We start from the raw sequence: 22707 nt of genomic DNA, 5'->3' as shown, positions 1-22707 counted from the left end.
ATTTGTTACTTGCTTTTCTTAGAAAGTAACATTAAGGCCAAGTCAGAAAAGATAAATATGTAAATATAGGGCAGGACTTACAGATCCTACCCCACTGAAATATGCCACAGTGCTAGCCCAAATTAAGGGCCAAAATGTTGGTAAAGAAAAAAAGGTTTTGCCTGGCACCTAAAAGGAGATGAAGATGGTGCCAGGCATGCCTCCTCGGAGAGAGCATTCCACAAGTTGGGGCCACCACTTAAAAGACATGAACTCTTCTTGCCACTCTCTGAACAGGGGCAGGGCACACAAAGAAGTGCCTCAGATGATGGTTGCGGGGTTCAGGTCACTTCCTGTGAGCAGCGCTGGTCCTTGAGATACTGGGGTCCTGAGCTGTCTAATGCTATACAGGTAACCAGTAGCAACAACATCAGGCATTTCCCCATTTTAAATCAGGTTCAGGGCTGGCACCAAAGGATGGCATTGTTGGGCATCTGCCAGGAACAAACATTACACCAGTGAGCCCCACTGACAAGAGCGCTCCCTGAACTTGCTCCTCCTCTTCAGCACTGCAGCCCACTAACTTGTTCATCCACCAGTTAATTTGGCTCAGGCTCTGGTGGTGATGAGGGACGTGGGTAGCACTGTGGGTTAAACCACAGAGCCTAGGACTTGCTGATCAGAAGGTTGGCGGTTCGAATTCCCGTGACAGGGTGAGCTCCCGTTGCTCGGTCCCTACTCCTGCCAACCTAACAGTTCAAAAGCACGTCAAAGTGCAAGTAGATAAATAGGTACCGCTCCATCGGGAAGGTAAACGGCGTTTCTGTGCGCTGCTCTGGTTCGCCAGAAGTGGCTTAGTCATGCTGGCCACATGACCCGGAAGCTGTACGCCGGCTCCCTTGGCCAATAAAGCGAGATGAGTGCCGCAATCCCAGAGTTGGCCACGACTGGACCTAATGGTCAGGGGTCCCTTTACCTTTACCCTTTATGGTGGTGATGAGGAGGAGCAGGAGACATCCTTGCCTACATTTTCAGAAGTACATGTGATGAGGAAGAGGAGCACAGCAGCAGCTTATGGTGGTGCGGAGGCAGACTCAACAGGGAGCTGGACTCTGGGAGAGTGTCTTGCCCTCTGTACAAAACCTGGAGCTTGCATGGAGTGGACTTGCTGAAATGGAGAAAGCTTGGGAGAAATCCTGGGGTGGACCTTCTCTGGGGAGGGGGGAGACTGAGGTTTCCTGAGCAGAGCAAATGCTCAGAGGAATCCTCACTAAGTGTATGTCTGTTTCCCTGGAGCTGAGTTCCTGGCTCCAGCTGGAGGGACTCTAAGAACTGAAAGAGATCCTGCAAGCCTGAAGCCTGCTGTTGCTTGTAGTACAACTCACCACTCTCCGTTTGTGAAGCTGGAAGCTCCCATTGGTCTTCATGATGAGTGTGCAGAGCCTGACGTCTTCTAGATGAGTGCATTTGCTCTACGGGTGGGGAGGGAGAGAGTGTAAGGAAGGGAGGGGAAGCAAGGAAGGACAAACAGGGAGTGTAAGAAGAGATAAGTCTGGCCTGTGAGCTAGAGAGATGGATTTGAAATTCAGCAGACGGGGGATGGAGGATATAGATGTGAGGGTCCTGTGTGTGTCTCCCTGAATAAACAGGGATCAGCTTGGCTAAGTCTGTAGCTCATCCTGGGTGAAGCAGGTGGGTGAAAAACTAAGTAAGAGATGTATTTCAAAAAGTTTTCTATATTACTTCTGTAGCCTTTCCTTACAGGGGAATCACTCCAATCAAAATTATCAATGGGCTGGAGCAACTCCTGTTTAGAGAAAGGGTAAGGGGTGCTGGTGGGTGGGGCTGGCCCATCCTTGAGCCAAGGTGAGGTAACTGCCTCAGGTGGGCAGCAGATTCCAATGTAGATCTTTATTCCACCTTGCTCCTGATGAAGAACTTCATTTTCACCTCTTCTTCGCTGGAGGGGAGGAGGATGCCATTTTGTGGTTCACCTCAGGTGCCAAAATGTCTTGGGCCATGTTCTGGTGGTGGGAAATGATAGAGTTGTATACAATTATGCGTGGTGTGGGGAAAGTGGACAGAGAGATGTTTTTTCTCTCTTTCTCATAATACTAGAACTCAGAGCCATCCAGTGAAGCTGAATGTTGAAAAATTCAGGATTGATCAAAGCAAAGTACTTGGGTGCTGTCAGGGAACTGCCATCAGAGCCAGAGGTGGAGGGAAGGCTCCGGAGGGATGCTGGAGAGGGTCCCAGTAGGGAGAGAGGCAGCCCATCTGCTGGGGAAGGAAATCAGCGTAATACCAGTGGAGAAGGGGGGCAGATGGGGGAATCGGAGAGGAGGCTCCAGGACTCCTCGCCGGAGACCAGCGGGGAGAGCACGGGTACTCCGTTGCCCACACCCTCCCTGCGCAGAAGACTTCCGCACAGGGACGGTAGGAGGAGACTTGGCATCAAAGAACTTCTTTGCTGGAAGAAGTTCAAGAAACGCTCACTGACGGATTCTGCCAGCAATTGAGACAACCACGGGTGAAAGGCTGTTCAGACAGAAAGGGTTCAACCAGGCCACCTAGCCAGGATGGCGGCAACTTACGCACGAGCAACCCCTAGAACCATTACAGGTGATGGCCACCAATTTGGAGGGCTTTAAAAGAGGATCTGGCAAATTCATGGAGGAGAAGGCTACTAGCCATGATGGTCCTGCCTTCATGCCAGAGGCAGTATGCCTCTGAATATGAACTGTTGCAAATCACAAGTAGGGAGAAGGCTCTTCTGCTTTCCAGAGCCATCTGATTGGCCACTGTGAGAGAACAGGATGCTGGACAAGATGGGGCCCCTTGGGCCTGATCTAGCAAGGTTATTCCTACGTTGTTATGCCTGCAATTCTTGTGAATACCCCTCTTCAAAAAAAATAAATAAACACAGGTAGGCCCACAGTCATATACCGTGGCTTCCCAGGTGCTTGATAAACTCTATACTTTCCATCCTTTGGACAGGCAGCAAAACTAGAACATTTATTGAGAGCCTGAATGCATGGGTTGAGAAGCTTTGAGGGCCACAATCTGTATAGCCCCTGGTCATATTTTCCACTTTGATCTCAAGCTTGCACCTGTTCAGCTATTGTTATGGAAGTTGTCACTAAATGGTACAGGATGGGATGCCTCCAGGTTTTTGTTTTGTTTTGTTTTTTGGAGATATGTAGGATGAACTGCTCTCCCCAGTGTCACTAGCAACATGCTGTTGCCTCTAGCAACTGTTGCCTCAACTCCTGGTGTGCCTATTAAGGGCAAGGACAGTCAACCATGGTAGGAAGATGAAGTCCCCCTTTATTGGGGGTGCAATAATATAAGAAGAGCCTGCTGGATCAGGCCAATGACCCATCTATAGTCCAGCATTCTCTTCTCACAGTGGCCAAACTGATGCTTGTGGGAAACTCTCAAGCCCAAGTGCAATCTTACCTCCTGTGGTTTCCAGCAACTGGTATTGAGGAACACTACTGTCTCTGACCATGGCAGTACATCCTGGCCACCATAACTAGCAGCCGTGGATAGCCTTCTCCTCCATGAATTTGTCCAATCCCCCTTTAAAGCCATCCAAGTTGGTAGCCATTGCCATCTCCTACGGAAGGTGAGCTCCATAGCTGAACTATGCAATGGGATAGTGATGTCAGAAACCAGGACGGCAGCTGAGGACTGATGCCTCTTCTGCTTTTGCCTAGGAGCCCTACCTGAGTCAGAGAACCAAACAGCCATCTCAGGTCCACTCACGCCGTACAGCAAAGATTGGGGAAGGAAAAGGAGGAGATGGGAAATCCTTGGGGATAAATCAGGATCAGGGAGGAAAGAGGAGATTGAGATTGGTGTGTGGGTGTTGCTTAGGTTCTGATTACCTTCAGTGGGGCCTCGGTGTCAGGGTCCAGGCCCACGTTGGTGGCGGCGACGCGCTTGGTGTTGACCCGCTTCCTGCGTTTCCGCAGCACTATGTATATCTGCACGTACACCAGCAGGGTGACAATGAAGGGGACGTAGAAGGAGACGATAGAGGAATACACAACAAAGGCAGGATTGGCAATGAAACACTCATTCTTCTCTGGAAGACACAAGAGATTGCAGGAGCATTGTCCCAGCCATTAGGAGCTACTGCCAGCTTGCATGTGAGTTTGTGCTACTACAAGAAGGTGCAAAAGATGTTGTTTCTGGGGGAGAACCTCATCACACTTGGTCCCAATGCAATAAACTCCAATGCAAGCTTGAGATCTTCAGCAGTGGAGACTGCGTGGCTTTTATGGAAATTATCCAGCCTCATATACATGACACAGCCCCATCCCAAGACACTGCTAATTTCAAGGGGGCGGCATGCTGTCTCCCTGCCTTACTAGTCTTTCTGACTTGCAGTTCCATAAAGTTATTTAAGAGACAAGGGGAGGAGGAGGAGAGTGAATGGCAAGGCAGGAGCCGGGAGCCAGTCAGCAATAACTCCCCAAGTGTCAGTGAAGTTAACTCTTTATTCAAAGAAACAAAATAGTTCAGGCCTAGTGAGCACAGCAACTCTTCCCAGTATGTCTTGCCCCAGTGAGGCAGTTGTGAGGACTGAAGACCCCCCACCTTCTCACAGCTCTCTAAGTCTCCTCCTCCCTTGGTTACTTCCCAAACAGTCTGAGGCTCCTTTGTTTTGCCTGTTTCTGCTTTACTCGTGTCATACTGCTGCCGGTTCTGGGTGACCAGCAGGGAGGGGATCGCAGCACGAAGGGGAAAAAACCCAGGCTTCTTCAGCAGCCTGCTTTATATCTTTCTCTGGGGTCCTCCTCCACTCCAGTCTCTGCTTCTGCCTCTGATTCTGGAATGCTCTCTGCCATAGCCTCTTCCTGCTCACTAAACCCTGTTACCTCTGCAATTTCCAACACCTCCTCCAGTCTTCTTCCACTGACCACTCATTATCATCTCCCCAACTCTGGGCCTTCTTCCCTCAGTGTTACCCAGCTGCTGCCTCCCACCACACCTCTGTATCCAGCCAGTCCATGACAGTGAGTGGTGGAAGTTTGCACCCCTTCAGGAGATCAGATGTTGCTGTGGCAGAAATACAGCGTGACCAAGAGACACACACTGGGCTATTTTCTAGATGGGCCTTTGCCAGTCTTTCTGAATTGCAGATTCATAAAAATAACATGGAATTATAATTGGGGCAGGAGAATAAAGAGTATCTACACCAGCTTTTGACACAATGGTGTTATTGGACTACAACTCCCATCAGCCTCTGCCAGCACTGTTCGTAAAGGCTGTTCTTCCCAATTGCTGTGCTGAAAGTAGGCCTATTTTACTCTTTCTTGTGTGTGCACATGTGTGCATTTCAGTGGCGTAGCGTGGGGGTGCAGGGGGGCTGGCCGCACCAGGCGCAACATCTGGGGGGGCGTGCTCGCACTCGCAGCTCTCTGCCCCTACTAAAATCCACGGGTTAGGGGGCACAAATTACTTGCCTTGCCCCGGATGCTGACCACCCATGCTACGCCACCGGTGCATTTGCTTGTTTTCTGCACAAACTACCCTTTGGGGTTACAAGAAGAGGAAGGCTGTGTTGTGACCAGGACACACAGAGAGAATGCTGGCTCAGTTTACAGCCTACCCCCCCCAGACTTGAACCCAGCACAGAATGCACCCCCTATTTTATTTTATCATGCTTACTTGTGTTGTTCAGCCCAAAAAGCAGTGGGCAGGAGACGGCAAAGGAGAGGACCCAGACCACGGCGATCATGACAGTGACTCTGCGCTTGGAGCTGTAGCGTGTGTTATAAAGCATCGGCATGGCCACAGCAGTATACCTGTTTGGGAGGGAGACACAAGAGTGGGAACTCAGTGTGGCATTGGAGCTCACCTGCACTGCTGAAAAACAAACAAGGAGGGGAAGGATGGCCGAGGAAAGTTCAGGTCCAGAGATAGGAAGGATTCGTGATGCTATGCTGGAATGAGCATGCAATCCCTTGCAAGCTGGGAAGGAAATCAGAGATGGATTCTCTACCTGTCGATGCTGATGGCGCAAAGGTTGAGGATGCTAGCTGTGCACATCATAACGTCCAGGGTGACGAAGATGTCACAGTGGATGCGGCTGAAACGCCACTCACCAACCACCTGAGAAGAAAACAGCATCGGTGTCAAGGATGGGAAAGTCCAAGACTCTGTACAACAATAATGAAGACTTGGGTGGAATCTACACAAATATTAAAAAACAACAACTGTGAAAATGTTTTTAAAAACATTTTGAAAAATATATTGAATTCGCCATAGCTCACCATCGCCATCTAGTGTCACATTTGTATATTGCACTTTACAACACACTTGAAATGTTCTATTTTCATCTGTATAGCTGATTCCCTGGAGACACTTGTTTATCCAGGTATACCTATTCCATTTTCCAGCCAGATGGCCTTTACAACAGCCTCCCCTAGCCTCACACTCTCCTTATGTTTTGGGCTATGATTCCCATCAACTCCAGTCAACCTGATCATGCTGGGTGGTGATGATGAGAATTGTAATCCAAGCATCTGGGAGGCACCAGGTTGGGAGCTGGCTGCCCTAGAGGAACTTAGAGACAGTTTTGTTGTGGAATAATTCAAGAAGTGCAGAAGCAATGCTGGCATGGGCTGCATCTGAGCTTCTTTGGTGCAATCTCTTCAATCAATCAATTTATTTCTCAAATGCCCAGAGCAAGACAGTTCCAGCATAACCACATAAGCGCTCTCTCCTTCCCTTTCTCTCTCCTGCACAAATCACACCTTTGATCAGGTTTCCAGATGTTCATCGCTTGCCGCTTTTGGCTGTTGCAGTCTAGCTTGTCTGAATGTAAAAACCTAGACCTGCCTGTCCGGAGAGATCAGCACTGATCCTATCAGCCGGGGGGGGGGGGGGAATTTGGAAACAGACAACATGCTCCTGAATGGCAACAGACTCCCCCCACCTGCCCCTCAGCTCTCCCTGGCCTCTGTAATTCTTGGAATCTACATCAATGTCTCTCAGCATCATTCACTTTAAGGGAGAGGATGTGGGACTTCAGAAGGAATTAGAAGACAAACTAATGAAGTGTTACACACAATGCTGGTGGGGAGTGCACTCTTTGTGGTGGTTGTGGAACGCAGCTTAAGAAGAGATCTGTCACATCAGGCCAGTAGACTCCCTGCCCCTGGCATCTGACACCCAGAATGACACTGTCTCTGGGATGTTTTATTTATTAATTAAATCACTTCATAGCGAAACTTTATGAGTGGTTCATAGCAAAATAGAAAAGGTTGCATCCCCCCCTATTATGTCTTATAGCTGCATGGCAGAGAGGCCTTCTGGGGACAATGTGCATTTGCAACAACATCCTTTTTAGCAGCAAAGCATTTTGGGTGCAGGTGATAGACAAGGAACCAAAAAAACGTTTTGACTCTCATGTGGAGCACTCAACAACAGGGGTGTTTTTGATCTGGAGATGTAGGAAATGCAAAACCCAAACACCATGCATCCAAAATGGTTTTAGAATTGTGGTGTTTTTTTAAGTGTATTTAAAAATCTACCCCCCCCCCCACCAATCACATACACTCCAAAAGGGAAAGAACACACCCATGGAAATATTGTTTGGTAAACACAGTTTTAGAAATGGGCAAAAGTTGCGTGTTTCAGTGGAATTTGATTTCTTGGCAGTCAAAAACTTGTTGGGAACGCTTTTCTTGTAGTGCATTCGTACAAATTGAGTTTCATGCATCACATTAAAAATATGCAAGCAATATTTCAACCGGAACAAGGCAAAACCATCAAAATCCAAATGACACTGTCTATTGTCTGATAAACAATCAGTCATTATTTATTTTTATTCTCTTGGAAGGGGTAAACTTATATTCCATTTGAAAGCAGGTTGAGGATCATACAGAGGGAGTCTGGGTCTGTTGATGCCTGTACTTGCTCTTGTAAATATATATATATATATATATATATATATGCAGGTTTTGGTGTCCTCGGGTGTCTTCCCGTGTAAAAGTTGGGGTGTCTAGGCGACGTTTTGACGAGGTCTCACTCGTCATCTTCAGGCTGGTGCTTTCGGCTTCTTGTTACTGGAACAAGAAGCCGAAAGCACCAGCCTGAAGATGACGAGTGAGACCTCGTCGAAACGTCGCCTAGACACCCCAACTTTTACACGGGAAGACACCCGAGGACACCAAAACCTGCATTCCTGTACCCGTGAAAATCTACGAAAGCAAATATATATATATATATATATATATATATATATATATATATATATGAAACAAGCCTCATTTATATATTTTTTTGTTTACTTTGGAATGGAGCACAGACGTAAGAGCAGGAGAGGCATTCTTGTGCTGTAATGGCACTTAAATGTATGTCCAGCCAGCAGGTGAATAGCATCCATTGGGGAATCTGTAAGATTCTCTATTATTGTGGGATTAATGTGGATTCCCTGCCAAATTTTGCCTCTAACAAAGTCAAACAACTCATCAAAGAAAAAATGTATTTGAACTCTAAATGGAGGGACCTTCATTCACTTTCCCAGATGGCATACTCATCCTATTATCCAATATATAAAACATCTTTTGGGCTGGAGCAATACTTCATTAATCTCACGCTGGCACCCCTTAGAAAAGCATTTACAGCTTTGTGTCTTCAGTGTATGCCCTCCGCATATTGAATGGGAAGATTCAATAACATCCCTGTGTACATCAACTGCATCTGCGTTGAATGGAGGACATTCAACGCTATTCGTTACGATGCCCCTTATGTACATCCCCTAGACAAAAATTCCTCAATTACATCCTTTGCTCTCTTTCCAACTGACCTCCCCTTGAGCAATTCTCTATTTAGCTGGCTGGCAATAACATATTTATTATTGCACTGGTTGCAAAACTTGCCTTGGCTCCAAGTAAGTTAAGAGCTAGGCGCCAAGACAAGTAGCATAAGGGGGAGTGTGAGATGTGGAGTGCTTAACTTATGCAGGTGTGATTTTTTGCATTTTTGTGTGTTTGCTTTGCTGCTGTTGTTGTTCAGTTTCAAATCAATTATTTGCATTCTACGCATTGTGACCAACTGTGATGGCTTATAGCAGGCACCACCAACCTGCGGCCCTCCAGATGTTTTGGCCTACAACTCCCATGATCCCTAGCTAACAGGACCAGTGGTCAGGGATGATGGGAATTGTAGTCCAAAAGATATGGAGGGCCGAAGGTTGGGGGTGCCTGGCTTATAGCTTTTGGCAATAAAGATTTCATTCATCCGTTCATCCACTGGGGAAATGAGTGTGCAAAATAACAGCTACTAAGGTAGATTTCCTGGAAGACTTGATGGTGCTTGCTAGAATATTGGGCCCCCTGCTTTTTGAGCCAACCAGGATTTAACTAACTCAAGGGCTTGCCTAGTTACTCCCCACAGGCAGTGGCATAGCGTGGGTTGTCAGCACCCGGGGCAAGGCAAGTAATTTGCACCCCCTAACCCGTGGATTTGCGCCCCCATACCCGTGGATTTGCGCCCCCTAACCCCCAGATATTGCGCCCGGTGTGGCCGGCCCCCCTGCACCCCCCACGCTACGCCACTGCCCACAGGAACCCCACAGACAGATCAACATCCTAATGAGGTGGAAGAGTAACAGGAAGGGGGGGCATGTTTGAAATGGACGGGTCTTTCCTCAGCTTGGCAGTCTTTAAGTTGAAGTGTTAAGTAAGCGGGAGTGCTAAAATCTTGTGCAATGTTCTTGGGCGGGTGGGAGTTTAGCAGGGTGTAAGACATGGAAGGAAGGATTTTTAAAGTGAAATCTGTACAGTACCACAGCTGGCCCTTTGAACACTGCATGCATTAAAGACTGCAATGCCCTGAGCCAAAATTCCTGCTCCGGGATATACATGTCATTACAGCCCAGGAGCCAAATGCAACCTTATAGGCCTCACTGTCTGGTCTTTCTTTCCAATTAATTTCAATGCATTTGCCTATAAAATACACATTTTGCATGGATCTTTTACATAAGATGCGTACATTTTCTGCACTGAAACAGCATCACAAAAGCAAGAAAAGTGCATAATCTGATTGGGTTCTGATTTTCAGTCAAGTCTGGGAGTGTCAGGTTGGAATGGTCCACTGTGAAAAGCAGGTGGAAAAAGTTCCTACCCCCTCCCTTTCTTAGGTAGTTAATTCAATTTCGCTCTGTTAATTTTAATATTATATTCGAGCTTTTGCATGACATAAAACCCACTTCTAGCAGAATCTAATGGGAGTTTAGTGCTCCCTTCTGTGGTAATGGGTTCCAAAACAATCTGTTTGCAACCCCATTGACCCAGAATATTATGGAAGTAAAATTACAAAATTTAGGGTGTTATACCGCCATACAGTCATTTCCTGCCATTTTCACGGGGGAAACATAGTGAAACAGAAGCATGCATGTGTGGAAAGTGTGGGGGAGCAGCGACACTGTCTAATAACATTTGCTGTTATGTTATACCGTGCCCACTGGTGTGAATGGAATTCATTGTGGGATGACAGTATATCGATCAAAAAGCTGCAGTTCCATAATTCAACAGGTACTGCTGTGTGAAAGGAACATCTGAAAATGGGACAGAAGCAGTAGCATTAGAATCAGAAAAATGAACACAATATTCCCCACATCTGAACACTTCCCAAGTGTTTGGGTCATTTCTTCTGACCCTAAATGGATGAGCTTCAAGGCTTCTTAACCAGGGCAAGTTGCAATAGACTATTCCTAGAGTCTGCCTACCTCCAAGTAGACCCCCCATGGCATCACCAAAGTAGCCACAAGCAGGTCTGCCACAGCGAGGCTGACAATCAGGTAGTTGGTGGTCGTCTGAAGAGCCTTCTCCCTCGACACAGCCATGCACACCAGCACATTTCCAAAGACGATGACGAAGATGAGGAGAGTGAGGAGCATGGCATAGAAATTATACTGAGAGGGCTCCTGTCCTGGGCTGGACCCATTGAGGGTTTGGTTATCGTAGCTGTCATCATACGAGGACATGTTCTGGAAATCCATGAGGAAGAAGCAGCTGGTTTGGGGATCTGCCTCACCACAAAAGGGGAAGACAAAAGAGTTGGTCATTAGCTGGTAACCAGCAGTGAGGAACATTTAGTCACAGATCTTAAGGCCACCATATTTGAACAACAATGTTTCAGGGAGAGGCTCCAGCGTGAAACTGATGCTGAACTGAAATTTAATAAGATGCAGGCAGAAGCCAACATAAACTGGGGGGTGATTGTCTCACTACAAACAAACAATTGCCCTACTTTAGGGGTTTATCATTTTCAATCATGCTATGCTAATTTATCACCAATGGCTGGTTGGGAATGGGCTGCCCATTCTAACTGGATCTTATATTCATTTCTGCTCTGCAAAGCAACGGGAGATTCCTGCTACTGTCTGTACACTGCACAGTCTTTTGATCTCACTTTGCCATGCCTCCCTTCCCTTGGTACATATGTATGTATCTGCCTAGGATGCCTAATATGATTTTATCCATTCATTCTTAGGATTTTTAGAACCTTCCTGTCTGATGATACGTTGACACCTTGCAATAAGTCTGCATAGAAAGCTTAAAACAGAAACACCGCGACAGAAAATAAAAATAAAAAATCTGTATTTAACAAAGTAGAATAGGGCTTTCAAAAATTGCCCTCCTTGAAAAGATCTCTTATAAACTGAGTGTATTTTAAGGGCTAAGCTCAAATGACCCATTTTCTTTTTTGCTATACAATATATATTTTTTGCTATACAAGATGATTTTTATTTATCGGATGGATATTGTGGCACACAGTTGCCCAGCATTACAAGTCTGTGCAAACGCCTGGCTCATCTAAGACTTTATAGAGCTTTTATTGTCAATAACGATGGAGCTTACAGGTGGAGACTACTTTCATTTTTACCTACCTTTGATATTTGTAAAGGGAATCCTTGTATGAGTCAATACTTTATTATTCCTTTGGAGATGTGCTGTACCTCCTGTCCTTCCAGACTGCAAGGCTTTGTGGTTTACATTTTGATTCTTTGCTTTCTTTCATTTTGTTATATTTGCACTTCTTATCAAATCAATAAAAATATATTTTTTTAAAAAATAAAAATAAATTCCAGGAATTTAAGAACAGCCTTCTGCATCAGCTCAATGGCACATGCAGTCCAACATCCTGTTCTCACAGTGCCCAACTACATGCCCCAATGAAAACAACAACTCTTTGCACTTGTGTTCTCTAGCAACTGGGTATATTGGGGGTGTGTTGGGGGAGAAACAGTGGAACACTTAGATCTAGAGGGAACAACTCCTTCCCCAGCTCCCTGACACACACACACAGACCCAGGAGAAATTTGTCAACTCAGGAGCTGGTACAATTCAATACGTTTTCGATATCCATTCAACTATTCCTAATAACAGCAGTGGATCTTGTCGTCTCAAATTTCAATGGCTCAATGGATATAAAATTTACAGCATGTTATGGTTTAAGAGAAAATTATATGAAAATGATATATCGTTGATATCTAACACCAAGTAAACTGACAAAAATGTATGAATCTAAATCAAACAAGTGTTGGAAATGTAAAGAGAAAGAAGGTTATTTTTATCATATTTTATCATATTTATCATTCTGGTCAGGTTAAAGCTTACTGGGAAATGATATACAATGAATTGAAAAGGATGTTCAAAATAACGTTTGTAAAAAAACAACAGAAGCTTTTCTTTTGGGTATTATAGGGATCAAACTACCTACATTGCTACTAAGAATGCTACTCGCCCGAAAATGGAAAGAAGCAGGTCCCAGCAAAAGAAGAATGGATACAAAAACTTACGGAATATGCAGAAATGGCGAAACTTACCAGAAGAGTAAGAAATCAAGATAACATTTTTTAAAAAAATTAAAGAATAGATATTGTTTATTGAATATTTACAAATAAATTGCAAACAGGTAAGAACATTGGCAGGATTATTGTAATAACCCGCAGTTTCATAAGAGTTTATATTTAAAGCAGACAATTAAAGGAGCAAATTAAATGAATTTGGATATGCAGAAGATATTTTAAAATAAATTTAAGGAACCGCAGAAAGAGGGGGAAGGAAGTCAAACTTTGAAATGTTAAAATGATAGTAAAGTTAATGGAATGTATACATTTGAAAAGTACAAATAAAAACTTTTTATTAAAAAATTTCAACATCCATTCTACATCCTAGTTGCTGTGCCCTCTGCAGCACCCCTGAGGCTTCACGACCAGTACAACCAAACTAGTTGTGCTCCCCTAAATCTGTCTTTGAGGTTAGTTCGACACCTGGGATAAAGGGACTTTTAGAACTTTAAACTTTGCATATTGCTCAGTATGCGCAGGGGGGAGGGAACGCCCCTCCAAATGATCCATCTATAGCTTATTCAAGTTTCACTTCTTGAACTGAAAGGCTGGCTGGTCTGAGATGTTTAGTATTCCTTCCTAGCGGCCTCCCCTTGACTCAATGGCCTCCCCTTGACGTATCTCGGTGGGAGATAAAACAAGAAGGTTAACCATATTAATTGAAGAGGAAGTTGGATACAAGACTATAATCCCCCTCTATATTGCACTTGATGAGCTAAGCCATCTTCTTGGCCAAGTACCGTATTTTTTGCTCTATAAGACTCACTTTTTCCCTCCTAAAAAGTAAGGGGAAATGTGTGTGCGTCTTATGGAGCGAATGCAGGCTGCACAGCTATCCCAGAAGCCAGAACAGCAGGAGGGATTGCTGCTTTCACTGCGCAGCGATCCCTCTTGCTGTTCTGGCTTCTGAGATTCAGAATATTTTTTTTCTTGTTTTCCTCCTCCAAAAACTAGGTGCGTCTTGTGGTCTGGTGTGTCTTATAGAGCGAAATATACGGTATACAATGCTTTAAAGCTCCTTCCTTGCTGTTCCTTTCCCCTCCCCTCTGAGATGTCCTTTTGGCAAATTATAGTCTACTCTTGGTGAAATTTTCTTCCACCTGTGGGCTGGAGAGAAGCAAGGTAGGGCATCCCCTTGGGAGGCAAGACCACTAACGCACTTCTCCCGGTTTTGTGAACTTCTGTCAGATAACTTCACACAGAGAGTTAAAAAAACTACTGGGGTATTGGGTCCTGGAATTGCTCCCAAAGGTGGAGAACCTGTAGTCCTGACCCTCATGAGTCTCCCAGACCCAACTCCACACCCTCTGTGCATGCTCTTGCATGGCTGAAGCATGTCCTTGAATTATTTTTATTTTGCCTGGATGGAAAGATGGCGAGGGAGTTGTAGAAACCCCTGGCTTTGTAAGCCTGAAATGTAGCCCACTGAACAAATCCATTGCTTCCCCAACTTTTGCCTCTGGCCTCCTCACTTTCATCTCTGGTCTCACTCACTATCAGTGGCATGCAATTCTCAGAAGGTTGTCCACAAGGGAGTGCTGCCCTTGGGTTAAAGAAAACTGTAGGGGGCGGAGGGAAGATCTATATGAAAAGGCACACATTTTGAGTGTTAGGGTTTATCCATACGTCCTCTTGTCCTGCTGCTTCCCCCTAGGAAAAACCTCTCTTCAGTGCTCAATCAGAGCAAACAGCAATTTGGGTTTTCGTCAGGTTGACGTTTGCTCTGATTTAGAGTTAAAGAGCAGGTTTTCCCTGGGAAAGGAATGGGGACCTGGAATTTCTGAGTATGGGATGCTCTTGACTGAGGAACCACAGTGGTCACAGAATGAATCTCAATGCTCAGCAGCTTAAGGGAGGGATTTGTCTACCAGCCTCTTCCCAGCACTGAAGAAGAAGAAGAAGAAGAAGAAGAAGAAGAAGAAGAAGAAGAAGAGTAGGAGTAGGAGGAGTTTGGATTTGATATCCTGCTTTATCACTACCCTAAGGAGTCTCAAAGCAGCTAACAATCTCCTTTTCCCTTCTTCCCCCACAACAAACACTCTGTGAGGTGAGTGGGGCTGAGAGACTTCAGAGAAGTGTGACTAGCCCAAGTTCACCCAGCAGCTGCATTTGGAGGAGCAGAGACGCAAACCCAGTTCCCCAGATTACGAGTCTATCGCTCTTGACTACTACACTACCCTGGCTCTCGTACAGGGGTAGGAAATTGGATCTGGTTGGTGGGACAGATCATGGACCTCCCCCATGGACCACTCACATCTCAACTCAGACCCACAAATGCACAGCCCACAAAGTGCCTTTCAAAGAGCTCTGCAAGACCTGACAAGCAGCTAATGGATGGAGCTTGTGAAGCAAGCCTCTTTTGGCTGAGCCAGGTCATATATGGTGTCAGGTGGGAGAGGGTTGGCCCAAATGGCCCCATGGGCCAAATGAGGGAGGCCTGGTGGTTTCCCCTTAAAACTAGGTGTTGAGTAGGGTTTGAAGATGGAGGTAACAGAAATCTTAATTGATTTCTCAAAAGCCTTGAGTGTACCTTCCTGGTTCTGCATTACAAGGGCACTCTTCTTGAGAGGAGAATTGCCAACAGGCATGTCTCTTAGGAAGACTCTAAGAATGCCAAACATATGATTAAATGGGCAGAAGATGTAGGTCACAACATTATGATGGATGATTGGGAAAAAATATGGAAAACTGACTTAAAATTTACAGATTGTTCCCTATTGAAGGAGAATTACATGAAGATGATGTACAGATGGCACACAACACCAGTGCAGTTAGGGAAAATGTACAAAACTAGTTCAAATATATGCTGGAAGTGTAAGGAAAAGGATGGGGCATTTTATCTTATGTGGTGGGATTGTAAGGTAATTTTAAAAATTTGGTAAATGATATACAACGAATTGAAGAAAGTGTTCCATTTAACATTTGTTTAAAAACCCGAGGCATTTTTGTTGGGGATTATAGGGAAAGACCTGCCAAAAAACTTGAAAAACATCTTCATGTATGTGAAAACGGCCGTGAGAGTTCTGGTAGCACAAGGATGGAAGACTGAAGAAACCCCAACTAAAGAATCATGGCAAGAAAAATTGATGGACTATGCATAACTGGCAAAACTGACATATAAGCTATGGGACAAGGATAACTGTGACTTGAAGGATGAATGGGAACCCTTTACAAAGTATCTGAAGATGCAACAAAGCGATCTGGACTCCTTGGCAGGTTTTGAATAAACATTCACAAACTTTTTATTGATAATAATCAGCTAAATAGTTTGAGGATCTATACAACTTTGTAACATGCAGAAAACAGCATTCTCAGAGAAACCAAAGACTGGAACTGAGTGAAGTCGGGGGGTGGGGTGGGGATGGGTGGGTTTTTGTTTGGGAGGGGGCAAGGAAGGAAAAATTGGGGGGAAACAAGGATGATATGTTTTTGGATAATATGTCTTGTTATAATTTTGAATAAAAAATAAAAATAAAAAAGAATGCCAAACATGCTTGTCATAGGTGAAGCCTGTCACTACCTTTCAGCCTTGGTTTTCTACCTGTAAAATGGGAAGAATAGCAACATGCTTTCATGCCTGGATTAAAGCAACTGGAAGCCCTGAGCTAAAAGACCTTAGGAGGCCCAAACCTAATAGTATCTGATAATGAGAAGCAAAACTTTATTCTCTTCTTTATATACTCAATGAAAGTAGAACATTGCTGAAATTTTAGCACTGATAAAAGGATTATAAATTTCTAAACAATCTTTTATAAGTTTACAAAAGTTTGAAATTAATGAAGATATTCACATGTAATATTTGTAGGGGAATCATAGCAAGTAGGGGAAATTTACACTGTATACAAAGTCAGAACAGATTCTTTTGAGCTCTTTTCAATGCAAACTTATCAATTATATTAATATAATCAGTAAGAGAATGCTTAGATCAGACAACCAATCTTGGAGCATTGTTGACCGTAGATCATTTTTTATCCTTTTTAGTCTAGAAAATGATCTTTTGCCAGTACAGTTTGTAACCATTAAACACAGAAACAATCTGAACATCATTTCCCCATTTGAAAAAGCTGTCTGAATTTTCTCCTGGAATATGGCTGAATTTGTCTTTTTCAGGGTGAGCTTGTTTTATGTACAGATGGAGATGGAAGAGTTCATTGACTAGACTAAGGTTAACATCTTTTGGATACTCAAGAACTCAATGTCATTGTGAATCTGTTCCTTGGTCGCTCGCAGATTCACCAAAAATGAAAAAATTCCCAGCTATATTCCCATACACTGTTGCTCTTCTGTTTAGGTTGGTTTTGAGAACATCCATGATAGTTAATTGGCCAGCATGGGAAACATCAGTGGTTGAATTCACTGATAAACTAAAATAACCTGCCTGTTGGATGTGCTCAATATGGCAGCCATTCTGATGGACCTTTCTTAATGCAGAATATTTCCTTGTTATTCAGTGTGGTCCATAAGCCTACATCATTATTGTCTCTGAAATCACTAGTAGCATGAACAGCTGGTATTCTTGTGTGTGCAATGCTGAGTTTCCACTAGATAATTTACTTTCTTTTCCAATTCTTTAAGGCAGCAAAGAGCTTGAATTGCTTCTTTTGGTGCCACCATCCCCTAGCATGTTCCTTTAGTGCCTTTTGTTAATTCTTTGGTTAGCCATTTCATTGTCACTTTCTTCAGAAATCTCTGTACTTGTACTGGTATTTACTCACAAAAGTTCTTGAAGTTCTTGAGAGGCTGTGTTCTGTATATTAACTGGTTCTTCATTCTGTTCAGACTGCTCAGTATAATCTACTTGATTGTCTTTTGCTTGTAAACAAGAACATTCTGCATCTGAGGGATTATGTAAGGCTGTTTCTGTCCACTGTACAAAGCCATATGACATGATTGACTTTAAAGGTTTGTGTATTTCCTTCTGTTCTTTTTGTCTCTTGTTTACTAGCACCGCTTTCATATTGCTTACTCATTATCATTTCCACAACAAGTCAAAATTAAATATGGCTGTGACTCCCAAGGATATAAAAGAATCCTCACTTGTTCTCAAAATGATAAGACAGTGATATGAACACTTGCATTGCTTCATAGCTGACTTTATAATTTGATTCTGAATAAAACCTCCATGCATTTTGCTAAACTGTTAGTATGCACTTGTGGGACTGTTAAACAGTCATAGATTCACATGCCACATGTGTATTGCTAATAAGCAACTGGGTCTAGATCGGGGATGCCATTTCCCAGGGACCAAGCCCATTTTGGGGGGGACCCAATATTGTGGAGGGAATCACCCCCCCCATGTTCTGGTGGTAGTGGCAACAGGAGGAGGAGAAGCTGCCGCCATGTTTGGCTACACCCCTGCTCCTCTGACATCCTGATGTCACACACCGTGTGACACTGACACCCTCATTCTCCTTCAGAAGTTGGCACCTCTGGGCTAGAGAGTAAAATCTGCCTGGTGTTTGAAAAAGAAAAATTGGCAAGATGCCAAGGCCCCCTTAGATTATGAGGCCCTTAGATTATATGTAAAACCAACATGCCTTATTGAGCAGTCATGGGGGGGGGGGGGAGAGGGGCAGAATGCACATTAAAAATTGAAGTGCTGCTCCATAAGTTTAAATTGCTCTGTAAATGGTGGTATTTATGGTACAGTTTATGGTTTGCTGTTTAATTAAAATATGGCTCCCGACAGTTCCGAACACACTTTGGCAGGGGTAGAAGAGTATTAATTATTTTCCCCTAGAGATCTGTTTTAGTTATGCAACGAAAATGCTGCCAAAGTGGTTGTCTCCCCGCCCCCCCCCCCCCCGTCCCCGGCAGCTTCAAAAGCTTCTGTAACTGCATCACTTTTTATTGCCATTTCTGTTTGATTATGCCTTTATCTAGGTCGGCTCAAGGAAAGATTAAACACTGATTAGAACACTTCAGTAAACAAAATGATTTTGCAAAGGTTTATGCTAATTGGATATGGCTATGGTGCTCATTGTCGAAGGCTGCATATAATTGTACAACATAATTGAAAAAGGCACGTTTTTCAAAACACTGCGCTGCAGAAAAGCACATAATGACAAGAGACTGGAGATTTACAATTCCACGGCTTTTGATGGAGGATTTTGAGAAACATTTGAGAAACGTTATCCTGACTTTGATTGAGTGTGCAGCTGTGGCGAAAAAGGCAAATTCCATGCTAAGGGTTATTAGGGAAGTGATGGGAAATCTAAGTGCCAATATCGTAATGCCCTTTTGCAAATCTCTGGTTCAGCCACATTTGGAATACTTTCAAAGAGGATATTGAAGAACTGGAGAAAGGTGCAGAAAAGGTCAACTGAAATAATCAGGAGGGAGTGCTGTGCCTTTTATAGAGGGGAAAGCAGACTAAACCCCAATAATGTCGCATTAGTAAGGGAGGCTCAGTAAAAAATATGGCTGTTTGTACTTTCAGCCTGCAGTTTCTGTTTGCGATAAGAAAGAGAGCCACTTCAAAAAGAGTCCCAAAATTGTAGTTAAATGGAAAAGCAAGAATGACCGCTCCCCGCTTAAAACGGGGGGCGCCCTTTGCGTGGACGCATGCAGCCCCTAGATCTGGAGCGGCCCCAACAGCATAGGCTAGGCTTTGCCTTCCCTCAGGTGGGATACCTGGAGGTCTCCGCCTACCTCAGTCAGTTGTCCAATCCCACCTGGGGGAAGCGTTGCCAAGGAGACCAGGCCAGGTAGGGGAGGGATTACCTGCCCACACAATAGAGGGAGGATCTTACCTGGGAATTCTCACTTGGCTCCAGAGCTTCTCCCACCCTACCCACACTCAGTCAATGTCTTATGTTGCAGGTTAATTTTCCTCACAGGTTTTGCAGGTTAACTTTTCTTCACAGGTATGCGGGCGCTGCTATGTTAAGGTCGCTGTTAAAGAGCCGGAAAGGAATTTCCCTGCATTGGCAGGTTTCGCCTTTCCCGTAGCAAAACGTCACAACTTTGGCGGTATCAGGCCTTGGGCGGAATCCTTTTGTCCATCTTCCTCTTTGCGGCGGCGATACCAGGGTTCCCCATTAAAGGGGTTTCTGAAGGGAGGCTTTGACCGTACGCCGGAAGGTCGTCATTGCTCTCCCCTGCGGTGGCGGCGTTACAGGGGTGGCTATCTCTGCTTGAACATATGTTCTCCAGAGCCGGCCCATCCCCCCCACACACACTGGATAACCCTGATGCTCCCTAGGTCCCTGGCTGGGGACTGGGGAGGGAGAACGCCCAATGCCTGAGCCAAGGTCTACCCACATTTGAAATTTAATAAAGTTGTGGCCAATTTAATCCCATAGCACATTGTCTTGAGTCGTTATTCCGCATGACGGGGGGACCGCGCAGGATCTGGGGACTCCGCCTTCACATATAGGCAATGTGCCTTCACATATAGGCAATGGTTTAGTGGTCCAGGCTCATGGGAGTGGGATGGGCGTAAAGACCCCTTACTATTTCTGCAGCAGGGTGCCTGCAAGGTCACTGTCTCCAGCATCCTAGAGTTACCTAATCGCCATGAAAGAGGAACTTTTTAGCCATGGTATGTTCTGAAGCTAAGCATTTGGGAACATGAAAAAGAAATGGGGCTTCAGTTTCAAGGGAACTGTGCACAAATTTTGCTACCTACAATGGAGCTTCAAGCGAAACACACTTTAAGTCATCCAGAAAGAAGATATTGGAGCTTTCCAAATCATTTGCCCATGTACATGTACAGAAAATATTAGATATAGGTGAACAGCAACACATGGAGATCTGCATTGATGGTTGCAATGCATCCCTGAATACTATTGTATAATTTTAAGATTGTTGTGTAAATTTGTTGTTGTTGTTAAAATTTGTATACCACCACATAAGGTAAAGGACCCCTGGATGGTTAAGTCCAGTCAAAGGCGACTATGGGGTTGCGGCACTCATCTCGCTTTCAGGCAGAGGGAGCCGGCATTTGTCCACAGACAACTTTCCGGGTCATGTGGCCAGCATGACTAAACTGCTTCTGGCACAACGGAACACCGTGATGGAAAGCAGAGTGCACAGAAATACTGTTTATCTTCCTGCCACAGCAGTACCTATTTATCTACTTGCACTGGTGTGCTTTCATACTGGTAGGTTGACGGAGCTCACCCCGTCTCAGGGACGGAGCTCACCCCGTCTCAGGGATTCAAACTGCTGACCTTCTGATCAGCAAGCTCAAGAGCTCCGTGGTTTAGACCACAGCACCACCCATGCCCCACCGCCCTGTACCCACAGGTCTCAGGGTGGTTAACAGGAAGGTTGTTTAGAAGGTTGTATAATCTAAGAAAGGGTGAGGCTATGACATATATGCAGGGACCTTTCACATCTGAATTTGCCACCACATTTACTGGGTGAAATGAAGTATGGTAAGTATTTACCATGAACAAGATATGCTACTCAACTTTGAGTTTGTTATTTTTTAAAAAGGTGATTTCTCCGGAATAATTGGATTTGCGAAGGATAATGCGCTAAAAGACAAGTTGTGCCAACCACATCTGCTTTAGATGCACAGTTTAAGATTATTGATGAATGACAGCACTCTGGGAATACCAGACACAATATTGACTGATTAGCTATTTTATGCAATTTGCACCCATCACTATTTACGGTGAAGTGGCGGTAGGTGGGGGAAAGGAGAGGGAACACTGCAAATAAAGAGGCAACAATGGGGCAAGGCTGGAAGTGAAAGTGGGGAAAGGAAGAAGATAACTCAAGTGACATAAAAGGTGTCAACAGTTTGGCTGAGCTAGATCAGCACAGGGTTAAGGCATGTGTGCTGAAATAGTCATATGGTTCTTCGAGTAAGCCAGTAGGCTCAGGCAACAGAAGCTGGGGAGAAAGGAACACTGTCCTCTAAACTAGCATGCTATCCTCTGTTGCAGTGGAGGACCACCACCAATGTTCAGGGAAGATCCAGCAGCCAGTCTGGTTGGCTTCTGTACATGGAGCCGGGGGCACTGTAATTTGGACATGTGGCAGAACTATCACAAAAACCCTTCATTAGGGACCGACTTATTCATCCTTGGATCTCCTTGACTCATTTTCCAAAGACACCATTTTGGCTGTGCTTGCTAGCCCAGTTTTTCACCACAGTTCTGCTGCATCTGCACCCAGGAATCAGATCTCTGGGTTCAGTATAATTAATTTAATTGACACAGAAATGGGAAATGTATGTGTATTTCATGAAGGTTTAAAATGGAAAAATGGCTGGATGCATATTGCTAATGTTGGGGTTTTTCCACAGTAGTTTTCTAAGTGAGCTCTGATAATCAACTCTTGTTTTCTGCTAGCTAACATGTGAGTGTTGTAACCTTAGATCAGGTGCCCAAGGTCTTGAGTTGCAAATTCGCCATCTTGAAAGGCTGGTGGCTGAAAGCCTTTATCTGAATGCAACAAACAGATGTGATAAATGGCTCTCTCAAAGCTGCATAGCCTTAAAGCAGGCTAAGGCAGGCTGGAATGGGGGAGAGAAACACCGTTTTTGATTTTTGGAGTTACCTTTTATTTCTAAGATGCTGAGCCTGTTCTGGACAACACAAGATGATGCATAACTGTTTTGGATGTATCATTTGAGGTTTCTGTTTTGTTTTGAAGAGTTCTGCCAGTAAAACTTCAAATAATACTTTTTTGGATCTGGACAACAATTCCTTTCAAAAGGACTCAGTTCTTATGCTTCTATTACACAATATTAACATCTGCAATAATCTCCACCCAGTTTAAAGTGCTCTCCCCAGTTCTGATTCAAACTGTGGTGCATGAAGTGGCTAATTAGACAGCTTAATTAACCAACAACTTCATGTGTACCATTAAAAGAAGGTTTTAAAAAGAAGAAGAAAAAC

General features: G+C 44.5%; 1 protein-coding gene and 1 long non-coding RNA gene across 5 annotated transcripts in view; both read right to left on the bottom strand.

Moving 5' to 3' along the window:
* Positions 1-13827, bottom strand: part of LOC310832429 — a 186386-nt gene extending 172559 nt beyond the window's left edge. Inside the window, exon 1 of the long non-coding RNA XR_014558294.1 lies at positions 13594-13827. This is a non-coding gene — a long non-coding RNA (uncharacterized lncRNA). The remainder of the gene's footprint in view (positions 1-13593) is intronic.
* The window catches only part of DRD2 (dopamine receptor D2), a 74235-nt gene that overhangs the window by 3562 nt on the left and 47966 nt on the right, over positions 1-22707 (bottom strand). For 3 of the 4 annotated variants that reach the window (XM_083714079.1, XM_083714080.1, XM_083714081.1), the window contains exons 2-6: positions 10727-11025; positions 5993-6102; positions 5659-5795; positions 3870-4069; positions 1365-1451 (exon numbers count right to left, since the gene is read on the bottom strand). In XM_083714079.1, coding sequence (XP_083570205.1) covers positions 1365-1451; positions 3870-4069; positions 5659-5795; positions 5993-6102; positions 10727-10999 — 807 coding nt within the window. In that variant the 5' untranslated portion in view covers positions 11000-11025. The remainder of the gene's footprint in view (positions 1-1364; positions 1452-3869; positions 4070-5658; positions 5796-5992; positions 6103-10726; positions 11026-22707) is intronic. The other variant, XM_083714082.1, reaches the window with a different exon arrangement.

The sequence above is a fragment of the Podarcis gaigeae genome (assembly GCF_964106915.1).
Source record: "Podarcis gaigeae genome assembly, chromosome: 15".
Taxonomy (NCBI): domain Eukaryota; kingdom Metazoa; phylum Chordata; class Lepidosauria; order Squamata; family Lacertidae; genus Podarcis; species Podarcis gaigeae.
Note: the sequence above shows the minus strand (reverse complement) of the source record. Positions and strands in the feature narration are given on the sequence as shown.